General features: G+C 39.9%; 1 protein-coding gene across 3 annotated transcripts in view; it reads left to right on the forward strand.

Annotated features, from left to right (window-relative positions):
* The first annotated feature begins 695 nt into the window (after window positions 1–695).
* znf423 (zinc finger protein 423) overlaps window positions 696–20,620 on the forward strand; it is a 392,953-nt gene continuing 373,028 nt past the window's right edge. For 2 of the 3 annotated variants that reach the window (XM_059992895.1, XM_059992896.1), the window contains exon 1: window positions 697–3,627. In XM_059992895.1, coding sequence (XP_059848878.1) covers window positions 3,588–3,627 — 40 coding nt within the window. In that variant the 5' untranslated portion in view covers window positions 697–3,587. Of the gene's footprint in view, window positions 3,628–20,620 lie in introns of all 3 variants that reach the window. The other variant, XM_059992897.1, reaches the window with a different exon arrangement.

Here is a 20,620-nt window from a genome sequence, read left to right on the forward strand (position 1 = left end):
TGTTCTTTTTTATCCACATAAGTATTTCTGAACATGCTAGTGTTCACAGTAAAATGAGATGATGGGGTCTATAATTTAATATTTTCAATTCAGAGAACTCATGCATATTACACACATCAGTTCCTAATCGAAATAGTTCTAAACAAAAGGCGACATTAGTTTTGTATGCATGCATACCTGACAATATGTAAACTCCGCTGATTTTGACTTGTAAGAGCCAAGATATGCTTTCTCCAGGTTTGTTAAATATTTTGATTTCCACCAATTAACTTTCAACACTCTTTGAAGTATGAATCGCAGTAAAAGCTACCATAATCAATTGCATTCCTACTTTTTTTTGTATGTTGGAATTTCGGTTATATCAGGTTTCTGAATGTGGATGTAAATAAACATTTCCTTCATTCAGGACTGGTCATCTATTATTTAACTAAAGTCGCGTTCCGTATATTAGAAAAAATGACGACTAGGTAGTTATCAAGAGTAATGTGGGTCGAATATGTTCATTTTTACTCAAACCCATCGATGTATCGTCATACTTCGAATCCAGTAGATATTTACATGTTGCTACATAGTTTGTCGAAAATTTTAAATTTGTGGATGCGGAGGTCGGTGCTTACCTGTATTTGAAAAGAAAACGAGTATGACAGAGATTGCTTTAGGATTTATTTTTTTAAAAATCAGTTGTACCGTTCTTAAACATTTGAGTTTAATGTTTAATATAAAAACAACAGTGTATTGAAATGGTTTTCTCAAAGCTGTCTTTAAACTGCAAGTGGTAGCAGAAATCAATCCAACACCGCTGGACATCATTTCATGAACAAAAGACACAAAACGAATGGGAAAATTCAAACTTATTACTAAGGACAATTCATCTTTACCTGTTTAATGCAGCGAATCACTCATATTTTTTGTATAATTTTGCATTTAACTTTTGTTGATTCTCCAGGCACGTTTTGAATAGACACCGTGTTGGAAATAGAGGGAATATTAGTTGTGAAAATATGGCATGTTTTTGGTTCAGAACTCCTATTTTAAACATACTAGAACAAAAGCAAATATTATGTATTTATAGCATGTTCCCCATGGTCAGCAGGATTTATCGAAATAATTGTGAGTGCAACGAAACGACGATGTTTGACCGGATTAGAAATAATTAAGAGTTTTGAGCTAATTCCAGGAGGGGGCGCAAGTCTCCTGGCCAGACAAAAGGAACCGTGTAATAAGGAAAGGGACGAAAATTTAGCTCTGCTCGACATTACACTGAATGCTGGAACAAAAACTATTTAATAGCTCTCCGCAATATCCAACACAAAAACAATTTGATTATAAAATCGCTAAATTAAAATGAAACATTTTCATTACTTAATGCATTTTTATGTCAAATTCGGGATGGTTTCATGTTCACTCGTAACATTTATCCCAGATAAACAACACATAAATCGGAAAATGTTGTTGTTAATGGAGCTAATTTATTACCTTCCTCAAAAATCTGCCAGACTTCCAACCTGTCCTTTGCTCATTCATTCCCCCCACCCCATTTCAAAATTGTATTTAAAATCACAGAGGTGGTCTAACAACGTCTCAGCACACACACATTCACATAAATAAATTCAAACCGATTATATTTGTTAGCCACATAGGCATAATTCCATCAGTTTATAATTAGATGTAAACGAATTACTAACACTAATACCCTTTTAATTCCACTGTATCATTACGGATATTTTTGAAATTCACTGTGCCCTGCAGGGAGTTACGTGCTGGAAGCTAAAGAATTTCCATTGTTCGGTAGGAATTAGGTTATTAAAAACTGAGTGCGAGATTGCTTCTGCGAATCAAAGGAGATGTACAGTAATGGCAACATTAAAGCAGTTTGTGGTTCAGCTGGAGCGACTTGCTTAAATGGACAAGAGTCTGGCGCCTTCCACTGCCATTACCGTTTTCACCAACAGTATATCATGGTTTTGGACTCGGTTTTTGTTTTATTTTCATATTTACTTAAATATTTAGGCGAATCGTGCAGTAACTTGAAATAGCTGTTCCCAAATAAAAGCGGAGTTTGCAGGCGACTGTTAAGTTGTATTATTTAAATAAATGACGCCCATCTTTTCCGTATAACGTTGGTCTGTGTGTTGTAAAACCAATTAGTTTCTCTCAGGAGCTCTGTAATAGTTTGATGTAGTTGTTCCGTTCTTTTAAGAAGGGAAAAAGAATATTAACGAAAAATAAATAACATTTTGCATAAAGTCGATCTAAGGGTGCCAATTTCAGAGAGTGTTTCAAGCTTGTATTCGCAAGCTTGAAAAAGCTGTTTGCAGCACTTTTAGCTTAAAGGATAAGTAAGAAGAGGCACAATGAGAGCGGCATTGTGTGCGCAGTCCAATCCAGGCTTGTCCGGAGCTCCATGCTTTGGGCACGATCGCACACTCAGATTTTTCATTATTCACCATGCGTGCTCTGCACTTGGACAGCGATTTCCTCCGTGATTACGTGTGGCGCGTCTCCCTGCGGGAAAGCTCCCCCGTGGAGAGGTCCTGATGGGTTTGGGCCTTACTTGAATTTCCCAGCTTATTATGTGTCTGCACTGCGCGCTAACGCAGTTCCTAGGAAGCCAGCTCGTCCGCTCCCGCCACAAAGAGCCGGCTCTGCTGCCGGGCGCCAAAGCCGGACGGCGGTCATGGCACAAAGCGGCGGCAGCTGCTGCCCGCCGCCACCGACACCCTGCTGAACATCTGCGGCACCCTCTGGCAGCCCGGTGCCCCCCTGAAGCAAACAGCCACCTTGTTGTTTCTATGTGTGTGCCGAGCAAGAGCGGAGCGGGCCACTCTCGGGGCAAGAAAAACAAGGGGCGCCTGGCCGCGCCGTTACCACATTTCTGGCTAAACAGGTGATCCCGCCGCCAAGTTTTTGCCGCCGCTGTGGCGGAGGGAGTTGCACGTCAGGCTGGCTGTTGGTTTTGCGGGCGTCTTGTTTTGTTTTGTTCACTTTTCTCCTTTCTTTTCGGTTGTTTCTAAGGATATTGCGTGCTCTTCGCTCAGTCCTCGAGGTCGCCAGCGTTGCTCGAAAGCCGGAGCTTTCATCATTTACTGGATTTCGCGCAACAATAGGAAAAAGGGCAGCGGCACATTTCACACACCCCCCACCAGCGAGCAATAAGCCTTGTGCAAAAAAAAAGCAGCCCCCCTCTCTCTCCCTCCTTCCTTCCACCTCCGCCCCCTCCTCCTCCCGGGTCCCGTAAATAATCACTTGTCTTCGTGCGGGCTGCCTGGATCCTGCATCCAAATCCACCAGTTGCAAAGAAGTTGTGTGTGGGTGTGTGTGTGTGTGTTGGAAACAAGAGGAAAGGTGGGGGGGGGGGGAATAAACACTTGACTGAAATCTAGTTTTAGCACCACCGCGAACAAAAAAAAGTACGAAGGAGACGTCACACGTAGTCCACTCCGAGAGGTTGAAGTTGCCGCATTGCAACGGGCAGGAGGAGGGAGAGAGAGAAAGAGAAACAGGAGATTGATGTTTGGAGCTCCGGTCACTGGCCCGGACAGCGGCGCCCAGGCAGTAGCTTCTTCCAGGAGAGCGAGGGACTGGACATGTCCAGGCGAAAACAATCCAAGCCTCGGGCTGTTAAAGGTGAGCCTCTCCTTGTTTTTTTTCCCCCACAGGTAGGGAGAAGGGGGAGGGAGGAGGGGAAGAAGGGGGGCAAGTGATTTTAAATCAGAGGAGCGGGAACAGTCGCGGCAACGGACTTCTCCGCGCGTGCCGCGCCGCTCTCTCCGCTGCTGCCCAGTTGGAGGAGGCTCGAGGCGGCGGCGAAGAGAGTGCGCGCGCACTGCCCGCCAACCAGCAGGGGCGGTGTGGGGATCCGCGCGCATGCACGCACGCGGCCAAGGGCGGGGCTCGAGGCACGAAGCCCGGGTGCCGGCACCTTTGAAATCTGTGGTTTTAACGGACGAAAGGGAGGCGGCAGTCGGCTGCCCCGCAAACCCCCTTTTCCACAGAATAAATTGGGGTTTCACACCACTGAGCAGTATAAACTATGCCCATCACACGTTTTTGCTTGTAATCTGAAGTGCGAACTTCAGGTCGGTGACTTTTCATCACAACCGAAGGCTGTGGACCTGAAACGGCAACTTTGCTCATATCTGCACAGACGCTGCAGGATCTAATGAGCGATCTCTGTAGTTTAGCTTCATGCCAATTACAGTGTATTTTGAGAGTGGGTTGACTAGTCATGTAGTTGACCAGGAACACGTCAACAGTTGAAATTCAGCAGCAGTATCCCATCCACCTGTTACTGCCATGTTACACAGTGTTATCTAAATACAGTAATATATTTTAATATAGTGCACTTTTAAGGAAAATTGACATGTTTCAGTTTGCCCAAGCTGTACAGGTTAAATGGACAGTGGGGGTGGGGGATATGTGTTTAATTCATATGATAAAAGGTCTTCAATCAACTCCTCTGCAAGTTGTAGACAAAACCAATAATTTTGCAGTATGCTAATATTGGAAGACAAGGTTTCTTACTAATGTCAGTAGAATATTTTGACTAAATTTCCCGAACTCTATTGTTACTTATTCATCGTGTCAGTGATTCTGGAACAGCTGCACAAAAAGCAATGCCAAAAGAAGGTGGTGATGATAGGGCATGGCAAGGTTGAACCGCATTAGTCCCTGGTGTACATGGTATTAAGTTTTAGAGAATTTCACTATTTTAATAAATGAAGGAACAATCAAATCTCTTGAATTAAGCTGAGTGGTCCACATTTGATTTCATGTTGGTGTTGGATCAACAGGATGTCTTGGGGACAATACTTCCATCAAGCTGTTAAAGAAATAGGATTTAAATAAAATACGAAAATATTCGGCATGTAATTGAGAAAGCAATCTGTTTGAAATATCATGTAATCCACTAGTTTACAATTTGCTTCATAGCCATTTAGATCCTGAGCTGGGTTTATTTGCCCTGGTATTCACTTGACTTTTCGATGCGTATGTGTGTACTTAGAGTAATTTTTCAAGAGTTAAATTTATTTATTTTGACTAGCAAAATAATTGGGATATATTAAATAAAATTTCAACAATTATTTAATTATTATGACTGTCTTAAGTAATGTTAACTTTAAGAAGAATGCTGCAATAGTGGGGCTTTCCCTGCATTGGATGACATCATAGTTTTTCTCTCTGCTGCTCGTGTGTGAAGTTCTTCACTCTGGTTCCTCCAGCTGGATCTCTTCTGCACTTTTCCGAAAGTCTTTACCTCTTTCCAGATGTGTCATACTTAGGGTTGTTTTTTGTGAGCTGAACAAATGATTTGTAAACTTCTGGTGCAATGCCTTTACTTTTCTATTCTGTTCTTTCATTTATGACCCCAGTGACCCATGTGCTTTATTATCAACTTTCTGTGCTTTGAAAATTTCTGCATATGGGTATCAGTACCACAATACACATACTTAAAAAAAAATCATAGTTATAGAAAAGTACAGCATAGAAACAGTCCCTTTGGCCCATCTAGTCCATGCTGAACCATTTAAACTGGCTACTCCCATCGACCTGCATTGGGACCAGAGCCCTCTATACTCCTTACCATTCATGTACTTATCCAAATTTTGCTTAAATGGCTGAAATCGAGCTTGCATGCTCCACTTGTGCTGGCAGTTTGTGCAATAATATCATGATCCTCATGTTTCCCTTAAACTTTTCACCCTTAACCCATGACCTCTGGTTATAGCCCCATCCAACCTCAGAAACAAAAGCCTGTTTGCATTTACACTATCTATATTGTATAGTTCTATCAAATCTCCTCTCAATCTTCTATGTTCTAAGGAATAAAGTCCTAACTTATTTGATATTTCCATGTAACTCAGGTCCTCCAGACCTGGCAACATCCTCGTAAATCATTTATACTGTGCTGTTTTTCAAAATTCTTAATTATTCCTGATGTGTTGCCTCATGTTTCTCTGAATGGGACATTATCTGCCTTTCTTTGGATCCAATCAAAACCACGTCCTTGTTATCTGAAGTCTGAGGTCTTTTTACCTCAGGTAAGTTGTACTTGCCTGACAATGAGGGAGAAATTGAAATTTGCCAAGTTTATTTCAAGGATAACTCATGTACAGTATGCCTATTAGCTTACTGTCCTATATTAAAAACTTCATACATTAACAGGAAAATACAATGTGTGTAGAATGTATTATTTGTACACATAATATCACTCATTTTAAAAACTACAAAATGGAGCAGTGAAATTGTATGCTATTGGGCCCAATTTCCCTGGAATTAGAAGAATGAGAGATAAATTAAGTGCTTAAAGGTATCGAAGATGTCTGTTATGTCTCTTTGAGTGGAAGAATTAGAAGTCATAATCTCAGGACCAGGAGGAGATGAAGAGATATGTATATTAGATTATAGTCTTTTGGTTAATTTCTACAATTTTCTTAATTTTAGAGTGCAATGCTTGCATGGGACATTATTTTTCTGTTTCTAATATAATTGATTTAGAATATACAGCAGTGAAATTTTATTCTTAATGAAGTAGCGGGTGAATTTTTTCCAGACATACAAACAAACTTAATGTTCCTAAATAGTGGCATGCGTATATATTGAACAAGTAAGATTTGGGGGTTCAAAGATGATTCCATTGAATGAGAAAATATAACTCATTATAGCAAGGCACTTGGAAAAATTGAATGTAATTAAGCAAGGTCAGCATTGCTTTTGTGAACAAAAAGTCACGTTGATCAATTTGTTGTAGTTCTTTGATAAAGAATGTGCTATACTTGGATTTCCATGAGGCACTTGATAAGATACCCCATCAAAGGTTATTGTGGAAGATAAAAAGCCCCTCAATCTAGGAAGTACTATATTGGTCTGGATAGAAGACTGGGAAACAGGAAACAGAGTTGGTATCAATGAGACTTTTTCTGGCTGGCAAGGTGTACAGTCGGCCCTCCTTATATGCAAGTTCCACATGCGCGAATTCAACCAACCGCGAATCGAGAAAACCCGGAAGTGCTCTTCCAGCACCTGTTGTTCGAGCATGTACAGACTTTCTTTTCTTGTCATGATTCCCTAAACAATGCAGTATCACAACTATTTTACATAGCATTTACATTATATTAGGTATTAAAAGTAATCTAGAGATAATTTAAAGTATACTGGAGGATGTGCGTAGGTTACCATGGATCGGGATTGAAAAAAAATTGGAAGTTCTTTTACTAAGTAAGTCGGTACAGGTACATCCGGTATTATTTAGTGTAAGTTAGTCAAACGTTTGTCTTAGTATATGGTATATATTTTACCTTTCTATGCATATAAAACACTTAAGAATGTATGTTTCAGTGCTGGGCTCGGGAATAGAGGTTCCCGAGTTCGATCCAGTGACAGACCGCTCCCGAGTGCACTCTCCATCCATGCCTGGTTGATATGGAGGATCAAAATTCTAAAACCCAATAATTAAACCACCACTTTGCTTAGTAATAATTGTAGCTTTCATCGGGGCAGGGCCTTTCTCACTTTATCCTTTAAAATTGTTCCGATCATTGACCGACGTAGCCTAACGCTTTTCTGATGACGTTTCACCTCTTTCCGATTGCTTTATTATTTCCACTTTATTTTCATCGTGATCGTGATTATTTTTGTGAACAGAAACACTGTGGATTCAGAGCTCCGCTGTTGGGTCCTAATGTCCACCGCACTGAGACAGGTTAAATAAGGGACTTGAGCATCCACGTTTTTTGGTATCTGTGAGGGGTCCCGGAACCAATCCCTCGCGGATAAGGAGGGCCGACTATATAATATAGTGTGCCACAAGGATCAATGCTGAGGTGTCAATGTTTTTCAATTTGTATAAATTACCTGTTGGTAGGTACCAAAATAAAAAGATTCAAGAATTTGCTGAAAACACTCGGAGAGGCTTGAAAATGTGTTGTAAGGAGGAGCAGAGGCAATGAAAAGATATCAATAAGCTAAGTGAGTTTGGAAAGATCTGTGAAATGTAGCATAATATTGGAAACTGAGATTGTCCTTTTATCAGGGGAAAAAAGAAGCACTTTATTTAAATGGTGGAAGATTGCATGGCTGTGGACCAGGTCTGCTCGATCATGATAGGCACGGAGAGAAGATTTTGAAGATGGCAGCTTCTTGAAGATGGCATACTGTCCATGTAGTACCTGATGCGGAAAAGGTATCTAATTTCCCTATTACAAATACACCGTATTATCCTCTCCATTACCACACTCCCAGATGTGGATCATATTCCTGGCCATGAATGGTAGTTGGTTGATTTCTCAGAGTCTGGTGACATCTTTAAAGAGAAAATCTGAAGGATTTTTTATCTGGTGTAGTTGTGTGGTCTGAACAATGCTCCCACCAACATGACAACTCTTACACAGTGTTCATTTGCACAGTTTATTTGGTGACCTGATCTAATTTTCAACCCTGACAGAAGATCTATTTTTGGTTTTATTTGCACTGTCATTACAGTTGCTTGTTATTGAATTAATTTATTATAGCTTTAAGTTATTTAAATAGGCAGTGGTGTGTTTTGTCAGTTGCAGCCTCAGAGAAATGGTTTCCACTTCACTTCTTCATAGGACCAACAAGAGATCAGAAGCTCTGTGAATGAGTTGTCTTATGGAATGGCTGCAAATGCTTGTCATCATTCTGTTTGCTCAAAAACAGCATTGTAGACACTGAAAATCTGAAAAGGATCTCATGTTTTATAATGTAGGATTTAGCAAATTAAGTGCGTTTCTGAAAAGAGAAGCCAACTTAACCTTTTACATTTTGATGAAATGTCGCTGACCTGAAACATTAAGTTACTTTTCACTTAAGAATTCTGGATCTACCGAGTATTCTCAGTATTTAATGCTTTCTCATTCAACTGATGACTGAGAAGAGGTTGACAGGGTGCACTTTTTCATGGTTCTGTTTCAGTTAGTTTGTTTACCATGTGGCCCTTCAAATTGTAAGGTAGACACAGGTATCAGGGCTGCACTGAAGCACCTGCTTCAAGAAGTAGGCACATTTCTCCAGTTCACCGACCACTTCTTTGAGTCATGTGAAGTTAAACAGTAGATGATGAGGAAGGCAGTAAAGCATGATCAGATGCAAAGAGCAGACTTGCTGAAGATGAATTTTACCTAGTAGAAGACTAATATTCTTTACTTTTCATAACTGCAGGTTTATAACCGATGAAGTACTTCTGAACCATAGGCAATGATGAATTAGGAAATACCATAACCAATTTGTATATGAGATGTCTGCGATTACGTATATCAATGTGATAGTAAATTACCAAGATTTAGCAAGAGAGAAACCTGAGGGACGATGCATATGCACAGATCTTATAAGGTGACAGGACAATTTGAGACGTAGTTTTATCAATACGCATTCTGGCCACCAAGACTCTTGAAGCTCTGTTAGCAGCAATCTTCAGCTCTTTCCTTTGTTATTGCATTTCCCTCAGATGTTTGTTCCAGTAAACTTATCAATTTTTTTCCACTTCTTTCTAAGCAGTAAGTTTTGGATTGTTGATATTTGCAGAGAAAAGATGCTTTTTTTCCTCTCACATCAGCTCTGTGTCTTTAAGCCAAAATGTTAAATCTCTGTCCCCTAGGCTTTGAATTAGCAGCTGATGGAAACAGCCTTTCTTTATCCACTTTATTTAAACCTGTCATAATCTTTGTACATTTTTTTTGAAATTGTATTGCCTGTCCCTTCTGCCAAGATACATCACCTCACATTTTTTTTTAAATAAATTCCATCTGCCACTTGTTATGTCCATTAAGCTACCCTATCTTTTACTAAATTGCAATAGATTGCTACCACATTTTTGTTTTACAGTAAGATACGATTTGCATCGTTTGAATTTTATCTCTGTAAATTAATATTCAAGTTAGAGTGATACAGAGTACAAAGGCAAGCAAGTTTGCTGAAACTTTGCTGAACATGCGAAGTCCAAGTCATGGCCATCATAGTTTGAGGCCTTAACGTTCCTCCATGAGATAGATGGTGCTGACCAATATTTTAGAATTTTTCCAGGGCTGAAAACTTTGGTGGCACCACACATGGTATATTGTATACATTTTGTCTCTTTACCCAATGAAGATATAACAATCATGGAGAGAAATGCAGCAAAAAGGTACTAAACTGGTTTTTGCCACGTGAAAAGAGATAGAGTAGGCTGAAGCTTTGAGGAGCAACACACAAAATGATAGAGAAACTCAGCAGGACATCTGTGGGGAAAAAAGTAAACAGTTGAAGTTTCAGGCCAAAATCCTTCCGTAGATGCTGCCTGGTCTGCTGAGTTCCTCCAGTATTTCGTGTGTGTTGCTTTGGATTTCCAGCATCTTCAGATTTTCTCTTAGGCTGGAACTGTATCCTCTAGGGCAGGGGTTCCGAACCTGGGGTCCCTGGACCCTTGGTTCTTGAAAGGGTCATGGCCTAAAAAAGGTTGGGAACCCCTGCTCTAGATTTTTGAAAAATGAGTTGAAATCTTGTATAAATTGGCAAAATTATTACAGGGTTTGACAGGTTTAAGTGTAGGGAGAATGTTTTGCCTGGCTGAGGAGACTTGGAACAAAGGGACACAAACTTGAGCAAAAATTTCTTCACTAAGAGAGTGCTGAACCTTGATAATTCTCTACCTTTGTGGACTGTGGACTTTCATTATTGTGTTCATTCAAGCAGAGATTGACAGATTTCTGGGCATTGAGGGATGAGTGGATAAAGGAAAAATGCTGGAGAATTGCACTGAGGCAGAGTAAATTGTCTCCTGATTTGGCTAGGGTTAAATTGTGTGATTGCTGGGTGGTGTGGCTCAAAGGGCCAGAAGGAAGGGCCAACTCCACGATCTATCCATAAATAATAAAGATCAGTTATGAGCCCTAAGAATAGTAGAGGAGCCTGGAAGAGCCAGCTGACCTACTCTTGCTTCTATTTCTTATGTTACGTTCTTTTGTGGAATGATGATAGGAACTTTGGTTTCATGTAGGAGAGATACCAGTTGAAGAATTGATGGAGGTGTTCAAAGAACCTAAATCTAATCGAGTAAATATGGTAAAATTTTCCTTTGGGACAATGGAAGTTAAAGCGAATGAATGTAATTTATGCAGATGACACAAAGGTTGATAGAGTTGTGGATAGTGTAGAAGTTAGTTGTAGGTTTCAACGCGACATTGACACGATAGAGAGCTGGCTAAGAAGTAGCAGAGTTCAACACAGCAAAGTGTGAAATGAGTTACTTTTAAATTTGAAGGTGGCGTACAGGTTTAATGGCAGGATTCCGAGCAGTGTAGAGGAATAAAGGTGTCTTGGGATCCATGTCCATAGATCCATCAAAGTTGCTATGCAAGTTGATAGAGTTATTGAGAAGTGTGTGGTGTGTTGGCTTTCATTACTCAGAGGATTCGAGTTCAAGAGCACGGGGTAATGATGTAGCTCTATAAAACCCGAGTTAGACTACACTTGGAATACTGTGTTCAGTTCTGGTCGCCTCATTATAGGAAGGATTTGGAATGTTTAAAGGAAATTACCAGGATGATGCCTAGATTAGAGAGCATGTCTTAGTTGAGTGAGCTAGGGCTTTTCTCTTTGGAGTGGAGGAGGATGAGAAGTGACTTGATAGAAATTTACAAGATAATAAGAGGCATAGATCGAGTGGATAGCCAGAGTTTTTTTCCAGGATAGATACGGCTAACGCATGGGGGCATAATTTTAAGGGTGTTTGGAGGAGTGTCAGAGGTTAATTTTTTTTTTTGCAGAGTGATGAGTACTTGGAATACCCTACCACAGATGGTGGTAGAGGAAAATATATTAGGGACATTTAAGAAACTCTTAGATAAGCACATGGATGATAGAAAAATGGAGAACTATGTAGGAGGGAAGGGTGAGATTGATCTTTTAGCTAAAAAGTCAGCACAACATTGTGGTTTGAAGGGCCTTTACTGTGCTATAATTTTCTGTGTTCTACTGTATGTAAATTGCAAAGAAGATGACACAGGGAAGAAACGTTAAGTGGCAAGTATCGACTCTTAAGTGGGATTGACACATGGAGGTAAAACATATACCATGCTCCGAGAGAAATGAGGTGATGGCCTAATTGTATAGATCTTCCAAAGTGCTATCAGCAACAATAGATTGAGAGGCCTCATGTTTGGTATCAATTTACTGTTAGTAGATCATAAAAATACATTATATTAAATACATTGTTTTGTTATATGGCACTGCCTCCACATAACACTTAACATTTAAATCTGGGCAATCATACAAGACAATGGACCATCAGCAACAGCAAGATTATAAATTCCCAGAATCTGCAAACCTATGGTCCATTATATACCCGCTGCTATGCTCTTCTTCCCTTAGGCAAGCCCTAGAACACATGACGACTGCTTTGTACTTGAGTTGTGATGGTTTTGAAGTGGCTGATACAGTCACCACGGGATCTGTAGACTCTACCAGGAGTAGCTAAGTATGACATTTGGGAGATGTGCTATTTCTGCTATTTGTTTTGGGGAAACTAGGATTCTCAAGGAACATATGAAAGCTGCTCCATTTTGAGTTGTCAGGACCAAATATTTCCAAGTGTTGGCAGGGTTGTTACACTCCAACAAGGCCTTCTTGATCTATCTCCTCTGTCCACCTGATAAAATGTTGTGAAAATGAAGCACAGAGAAGAACGTCTGTTTTGGTAATCTGATGATAGACTAGTAGATGAGTGTATTTAGGGATCCTGGCCTAGGGCTGGGTGCTAAGATATATCTTAATGGATTTGGAGGATGTTTTGAAGATTGTTGTGCTTATGGTGTCTCAGAGATTCTTTGACATGTTCTCTTCTTCTCAGATGTGGAAAATGAGGTTGTGAACTTACAACCAATAAGTTGAGAATTCCAGCAGGGATGCTGCCTGCCACTGCCATCTTATTTTGTAGCTGGCATGTGGTCTTTTTGACTTTGTTGGTCAGGGTTAGCAGTGAAGATGAACTGGATAGTTGGCTATGAAATGAAATTGTGGACAGAGGCCTTTGAAGTGGGCCCTGACTCTTAACAGGATGAGCCCTAAGACATAAACAGCACGTGTCTTGTGCACTGGACTGCTCTGAAGAATCCTGAACGCATTGGTTTTCTGAGATTTGCCAAACTTCCTGTGTTCTTTCCACTGAAGTTTCATGAAAAGTGAGATGGAGATGGTGGCTTGTTGATGTGATCTTACCTCTTGCGTCCATTTACTGGGAAACAACAACCTGCCTTGGTAGACTGATCTACCTACTCCATTGCTACTATCATCAAACAAGTTTTGGATTAACAAATGTAGATGAAAATGATAAAGCAACCTATGCAGCTCCAGTAAATATATCATGGAATGTTGTTGCTCATTTGGCTCATCTCACCCCTGCCAGCAGTTTGAAAATCCATTCTAGATTAATTTGAGTTGCTAGCTTTTTTCCACCCCTGTTTTACAAATGAGTCTTCTTTGTATCTACTTGTCTTTTGAAAGTTAAGAGATTTGATTGAACTACACTTTCAAGTTGTAATGTCTGGATCTGAGTAACAGTGTGGAAAAAATTTCTCCTCATTTCCACTTTTGTTCCTTTATGAGCTGTTTACTAAATTGTAAATGTGGAGATGCTCCAAGGATTCTTGGTCAATTGTAAAATAATTTGGGAGGTTCTAAAATCTCTGATTCATAGTGACTGACCCACTTGCAGAAGGAAATCATTTCCTTCTGGTTTTGTCAACACTTTATAATTAACTTTATTGATCCCCTCTTGAACTTCTCGACTTCAAGGTACTTAGGAAAGGGGCATGACACTTCTGTTAATGGGAGGGTCTTAAATGAGTGGACAAGAGTTAGATGATTAGGAGGTGGGAGTTTTAAACTTGGACTACACAGGATCAATTCTCAGAAGGTGGAGAATCCCAAGATTTTTCCACCCTGGAGGATTAATGAGGCTAAATCATTGGGAGTATTTAAAGAGGAAGAAGAAACTTTTGGAAGTTGGGGGAAATTGATAGCAATGGGATTGGTCCAGAAGAGGTGGTAAAACATAGGGCAGATAAGACATGCTCATATTAAACGGCAGAAGGCTAAGTGGCCTACTCCTCTCCTGTTTCATAATTTTCTTATGCAAAAAGAATCCCTATCTGATCGTAGTTCTTCCATTATCCCTGGTTTCAGAGCAGGTAGTCAGGTAGCGAAGGCAGCAAATGTATTGCTAGCATTCATTTTGGGAGGACTAGAAGGTATAAGTGAAGATGTAGCATTTAGCTTTTATAAGGCATGGGTCAAGACTGCATTTGGAATATAGTGAGCAATTTTGAGCCCTATGATTAAGAAAAGATGTGCTGGCCTTGGAGAAGGTCGAGAGGAGATTCACAAAAATGTTCTTATCAATGAAAAGCCTAACATGATGATCACTTGACGTCTTTGGGCTTGAACTCAATGGAGTTTAGAAAGATGAGGGAGGAATCTCATTGAAACCTACTGAACACTGAAAAGCCTGGCTCGAGTGGGCATGAAGAGGAAGTTTCCTTTCGTTGGAGAGCCTAGGATACAACTGCACAGTCTCAGAATAAAGGGATGCCCCTTTAAAATCGAGGTGAGGAGGAGTTTCTTCTGAGAGTGGTGAATCTGTGGAATTCATTGCCCTGGAGGACTGTGAAGGCATTGGGTGAGTTTAAGGCGGAGATATTAATTTCTTGATTGCTAAGGCGGGCGGTGGGAGGAGGAGGGTTAAAAGTTATGCAAAGTAGGTGACTGAATGGGGATTAAAACAGCCGTGATGGGATGGCTGAATACATTGGAATAGGTTGAATGGCCTAATTCTGTCCTATACTAGGGTCATTCTGTACCCTGTTGAGGGATCTTAGTGTACCCAAATGTTCGTACCCAGAATTAGGTGCAAAAGGCTCAACCAAAGCTTTACAAAGAACCATAGTGACAGACTGACATCTGTGTTCAAATTTGCAATTTCTAAAAATCCCTGTGTTATCTTATCAACTTGTCATGCCACAATCAAACATCTGTGAATTTGCTTCCTCTGATCCTCCTGTTCTTGTATCAACCCCATGCCAGCACAATCATTTTGTCTCAGATTGTTCAGCCATGCATGTTATATCTACCAAAGTACATTACCTAGTGTCTATATGCATTATTAAGCATCTCCTATATGTCCTACAGGTCAATTCATTACATTGGTTGTCTTAATCCCACTTGCCTGCCATTATCCTGTTCACTATTCACTGCATTGGCAAACTGATAATAACGCATTATTGTATGCAACAAGGAAAGCAATGGTCCTAATACCCACCACTGGGATCCCACTGCATTATTCTCTCCAGTCAGAACAACAGATATCTATGATAGTTTTGCTCCTCCTATACATGGACCAATTTATATATTAAGTTCCAACTACTAGTATGGAAAATATTGGAAATGTCAGGTGGCATCTATAGAAAGAGAAACAGAGTTAATGTTTCAGGTTGTCAATTGAAGTATTGACTGCATTTCTCTGCCTAACCTGTTGAATAGTAACAGCAGTTTTTGTTTACTATTTCAATATTCCAATATCTGCAATAATGCAAATACTTTCCTATTTAATGAATTAAATTGTCATGACATACTTTCATGATTTGTCTTTGAAAGTCCATAAACGCAACATCCTTTGGCTACCTTTATTAAATCTATCCATAATTTTATCACTTAATTCAATCAGTATAATCTTTAGTTAGTATATTTAGTATAAGGGCTGTGCTTTCATGTTCTTCAGTGAAGGAATTGTTGACCTGGAGCTGCATTTTTATTGTAATTTGATAAATGAGGTTGGGTGAACTTGGTTTTGAATTGGAAACAAACTCTCCTCTTGCAAAGATCATGACAATGCCTCAGCATTTTAAATTTCTATTGAATAAAGGAACTCCAGTAAAACTGACATCAGTGGGATTTGTGACAGAAAGCTGTGAAACTTGACAGAAAGGAAGACAATGCGAGACCACTTCTCAGCTCCAGGATATTTCTGCATGAGGTTGTGAGGAGAGGATCCAGTGCACTATCTTTCCATGTGTCATTTATTATATTTTATCCATTTGTCTCGAGCCTTACAGGCTCATCAGGCCGGTGCTTATGCTGGTTTCCGTGGTGTGAAGTGATTGAAAGTACGAGACTCCACCCCCCGCCGGATAGGACGCCCGTCCAACACCTTAACCACTTGGCCACGTGCCACACGCTTATCCATTTTGAAGTCAGAAGTAAAGATTGCTTGGAGTTGTTTGGTGTCCATAACTATTTGAGTTACTCAAATAACTGAAGAGTAAGATCTGGACATCATCCAGTCTTGGGCAGATAAGTGGCAAGTAACATTCATACTGGGAGGGGCAGTCCCACTCTGAGGATCAACACAGACCTTATGTTTAGTGTGGTTACAGTATCCCCCATCCTCAACAATTTGCAGGTTATCAGAAACCTGAAACTGGACCAAGCACTTTGATTATAGTGATGATATATGTATTTCAGAAGCTGGGTGTCCTGGAGTAAGTGGCTGTTTTCTCCCAAAAAAAAACATGCTAAATATTTATTCCATCTACTGTTTTGCACTGTAGTTGTAACATCCACATTATCAAGACTCCTCCAAATTACAATGCACCTCCCAGATTCTTCATTTGTACAATTCAGGCAGAGAAAGACTGAGGGACACAAAGCAAGACCATGTTGAAATATTCCTTACACTTATAATACCTAGATTTGGACACATGTTGCCATCACTTCATTATTGCTGTTCAAAATTTGAAATTACATGTCTTAAACTGTGGTAGAACTTTTAACACATAGAATATACACTCATAGGTGACTTTCTTAGGGACAGAAGTGGAATCCAGTGTGGGATTCCTCAGCTGTAGCCCATCCAGTTCAAGCCTTGACGTGTTGTGTGTTTAGAGATGCTTTTCTGCATACCCTTGTTGTAATGTGTGGTTATATGAGTTACTATTGTCTTCCTGTCAGTTTGAACCAGTTGGGTATTTCTTCTCCGATCTTTCTTATTAACAAGGTGTTTTTGCCCAGAGAACTGCTACTCATTGGATATATTTTGTTTCTCGTGCTTTCTCTGTAAATTCTAGGAACTGTGCATTAAAATCCCAGTAGGTCAGCTGTTTCTGAGGTACACAAACCACCCTGGCACCTTGGTCATTGCCACTCAGATTAGATTTCTTCCCCATTCTGATGTTCGGTCTGAGCAACATGGAGCCTGTTGACCATACCTGCACTGAGTTGCTGGCATATGACTGGCTGATCAGATATTTGCATTAATGAGCAGCACGTGTACAGGTGTATCTAATAAAGTGGCCACAGAGTGTATGAGTTTATTAGGAAGGTAGCTAACTTGAGAATGAAGAGATAAATTGTATTTATTCCAATGTTTTCCTGACAAACATTTTATTCACTACCTTAAATGAACTGCTATATCTGGCTATATCCTAATGTGTGAAACATCTTATTCACATGTGTGTACAAACTCTGGAATTCCAGATATTCCTTTACTTTTTTTTTGCTGTCATGAAGGTGAACCCTGGAAAATTTCCCTGCAAACTACTAAGGTTAAGGACATCTTACAACTGGTTGCAGGAGGAGGATTCTTTTTATTGTGGTTCCCATCGGAACTAATGAACTAATGAGAAATGCAATCTTGCTGAAAGAGTTAAAGGAATAAAAGCAGAAGCTGCAGAAGTTATACATTTGTTTTTGGGGTAAAAACATTAAATGAGAAGGAATCCAGCTACGAGTAATCGGGATACTATTAGATCTGAAGAAAAAATCATAACTAATTCCAAGTAAAATGAACATGGGTCAGGATTAGTAGCACTTTAGAATTCAACAAAAGGACCAGGAGACTGACTTAAGAGTGAGAATAGAATATAAGATTAATTTAAAAGGAACATAAAAGTGAACCGTTGAAGTTTGGGAAGATTGAACGCAAAGTGTAGGTTCTTTACAGTAAGAAAAAGGATAATGGGGAGCAAAGAAATGGCTGAATAATTAAGCGATATTTTTGTTCTTTCATGGAAGACGAAAAAATAACTTCCCAGAAGTGTCAGGGAACCAAGGTTGTAATGAAGTGAGGAATTAAAGAAAATTAATATTAGAACAAAAATAGTGTTGAAAAAATTAATAGGACTGAAACCTGATATATCCCCAGGGTTTTATAATCTGTATCCCAGAGTACTAAAAGAGGTAGCTATGGATACAGCAAAGGCTTTGGTTGTCTTCTTCCAAAATTACATAGATATGGAATGTTCTTTGCAGATTGGAGGTGTCAAATGTAACCACATTACAAACCATCCCAGGATAACAAACAGGTTCCATTTTCACAGATGCCTTTAAGGTGATTTTGCCTTTTAAGCCAGAAAGTACATGAAAATCACTTGACATTTTTAACCATACCTTCATAGTAGTATAATAAATGACATCAAAAGCTTATAAGGCTGAATTTTTTTTTAAAAAAAACAATAACTAAATGTGGAGAGAGATTGAGAGGAAACTTGTTGTGCAGTTCATAGGATTGGAAGTATTTACATGTGTTGAACTTTGGAGTATGGTAATAGGGAAACTTGTTTGCATGTGCAAGAGTCTATAAATTGACACTTGTGACCTGAAGATGGTCTGTATTTAAATGGGAAGTGAGAGGAAACAGGTAAGATAGGACTAACTACCAGGAAAAATGCTTTTCCCCCTTATGAAGGATTTAACAACTAAACATTTAAACAATATCAACAGGATACTGAAAGTCAAAAGCAACGCACATAAAATGCTGGGGGATCTCAGCAGGCCAGGCAGAATCTACGGAAAAAAGGAAACAGCTGCCGTTTTGGCCCGAGGCCCTTCGTCTGGATGGAAATGGGTCTGGGTGAGCACGTGGTTGAAGAGTTGGAGGGCTACACAGATCACCGAGGGAGAGCAATGAGAGAGAGTATATTGAACTCCCGCTGAAGGGAAGATATAACTTATTCCAGGTAGGCATCCCTGGAAGAGTCTTCACAGTGTATTGGTAGGATCCTGATGAAGGACAAAACATCGACTGTTCACTCTTTTCCATAGACGCCTCTTGTCTTGCTCAGTTCCTCCAGCATTTTGTGTTTATTGTTTTGGATTTCCAGCATCTACAGATTTTCTCGCGTCAGTGAAAGTTAATGTTGACTTGCGATAGATTAATCTTGTTTGATAAATATATTAGGGAAAACTGTGGAGTTTTTTGAGAATGTAAGTGGTACAAGAAAAAGGGGGCAGTTTGGGTATATGGGGCTCGTCAGCCATGGCTGGCAGCTCATCTGGGAGAAGGACAATTCTGATCTCAAACCTCTGCTGCCTTGCGACTATATGCACTCATGGGGAAGGCTTCGGGAGTAAACCCTGAGGAAAAATCCGGAGCTGGAGTCCCTAAGGAAGTTTAATGTCGACAGGCAATTCCTGCAACGCCACTGGTGCCGAACTATATTGGTCTCTGCATACCTTGGCAAACTTCTATAGATGAGTGGTAGAAAGTGTGCTGACTGGCTGCATTACTGCCTGGTATGGGAATACCAATGCCTTTGAGTGGAAAATCGTGCAAAAGGTAGTGGGTAAATCTCCCCCAACCATTAAGCATATCTGTTTGAAAGGTTGCCATAGAAAGGCAGCATCCATCATCAAAGATCCTCACTACCCAGACCATGTTCTTTTCTTGCCATTGCGACCAGTTAGGAGGTACAGGTGCCTCAAGACTCACACCACTAGGTTCAAGCACAAGTACTACTCCTCAACCATCAAACTTTTGATCAAAAGGGGATAGCTACACTCATTTGAACACTCTGTTATATTGTTATTTGTTATTTATTTATATTCTGCATTTGCACAGTTTGTTAACAGTTACAGTTCTATAGATTTGCTAAGCATGGCCGCATACTCTGATAATAAATTCTACTTTGAACTTCATACCTTTCATCGGCTGTGTGGAGAGGTGGAGCCTGCACATGTGCAACAGCTTGCCCTCCAAATGCCCTGGCTTGTGTATCATGTAGACAACTGGGACGCAACAATCAAGGTCAATCCTGACCAATGGAGGGCCTCAAAGAAGAGGAAAATTTTTGAATGTAGTGTATTTGGATTATCTGAAGCCCTTTCATAAAGTACTACATTAGAAGTTATTTTGCAAAGTTAAAGTATATAGGATTGGAGTTATTACAATGGCATTGAATGAACATTGCTTGACAGGAAACAGAGCAGGAATAAATAGGGCTTTCTTAATGTGACAGGTAGTAATTGGCCTAGTACCAAAGGGCCTGAGGCTTGGGTCCTGGCTATTCATAATATTTATCTGTTATTTGAATGAAAGAACTGAATACAGTATTTCTCAGTTTGCTAGAGGCCTGAAGCTAGTAGGATCGTGAGTTGTGAGGAGGATTCAAAGAGATTTCAAGGCAATTTGAATGAATTGTTCAAGGGACAAGTGTATGGAAGATGTCGTATAACATGGATAAATGTGTATTTATTCACTTTGGTGGGAAAGCGGAAAGGGAGAGTTATTTAAATAGTCATTGATTGTAAAATGTTGATTTACAAAGAGATCTTGGTTTCCTTGTGAATTAGTCAC

The sequence above is a fragment of the Hypanus sabinus genome, chromosome 17 (assembly GCF_030144855.1).
Source record: "Hypanus sabinus isolate sHypSab1 chromosome 17, sHypSab1.hap1, whole genome shotgun sequence".
In the NCBI taxonomy this organism is placed as follows: domain Eukaryota; kingdom Metazoa; phylum Chordata; class Chondrichthyes; order Myliobatiformes; family Dasyatidae; genus Hypanus; species Hypanus sabinus.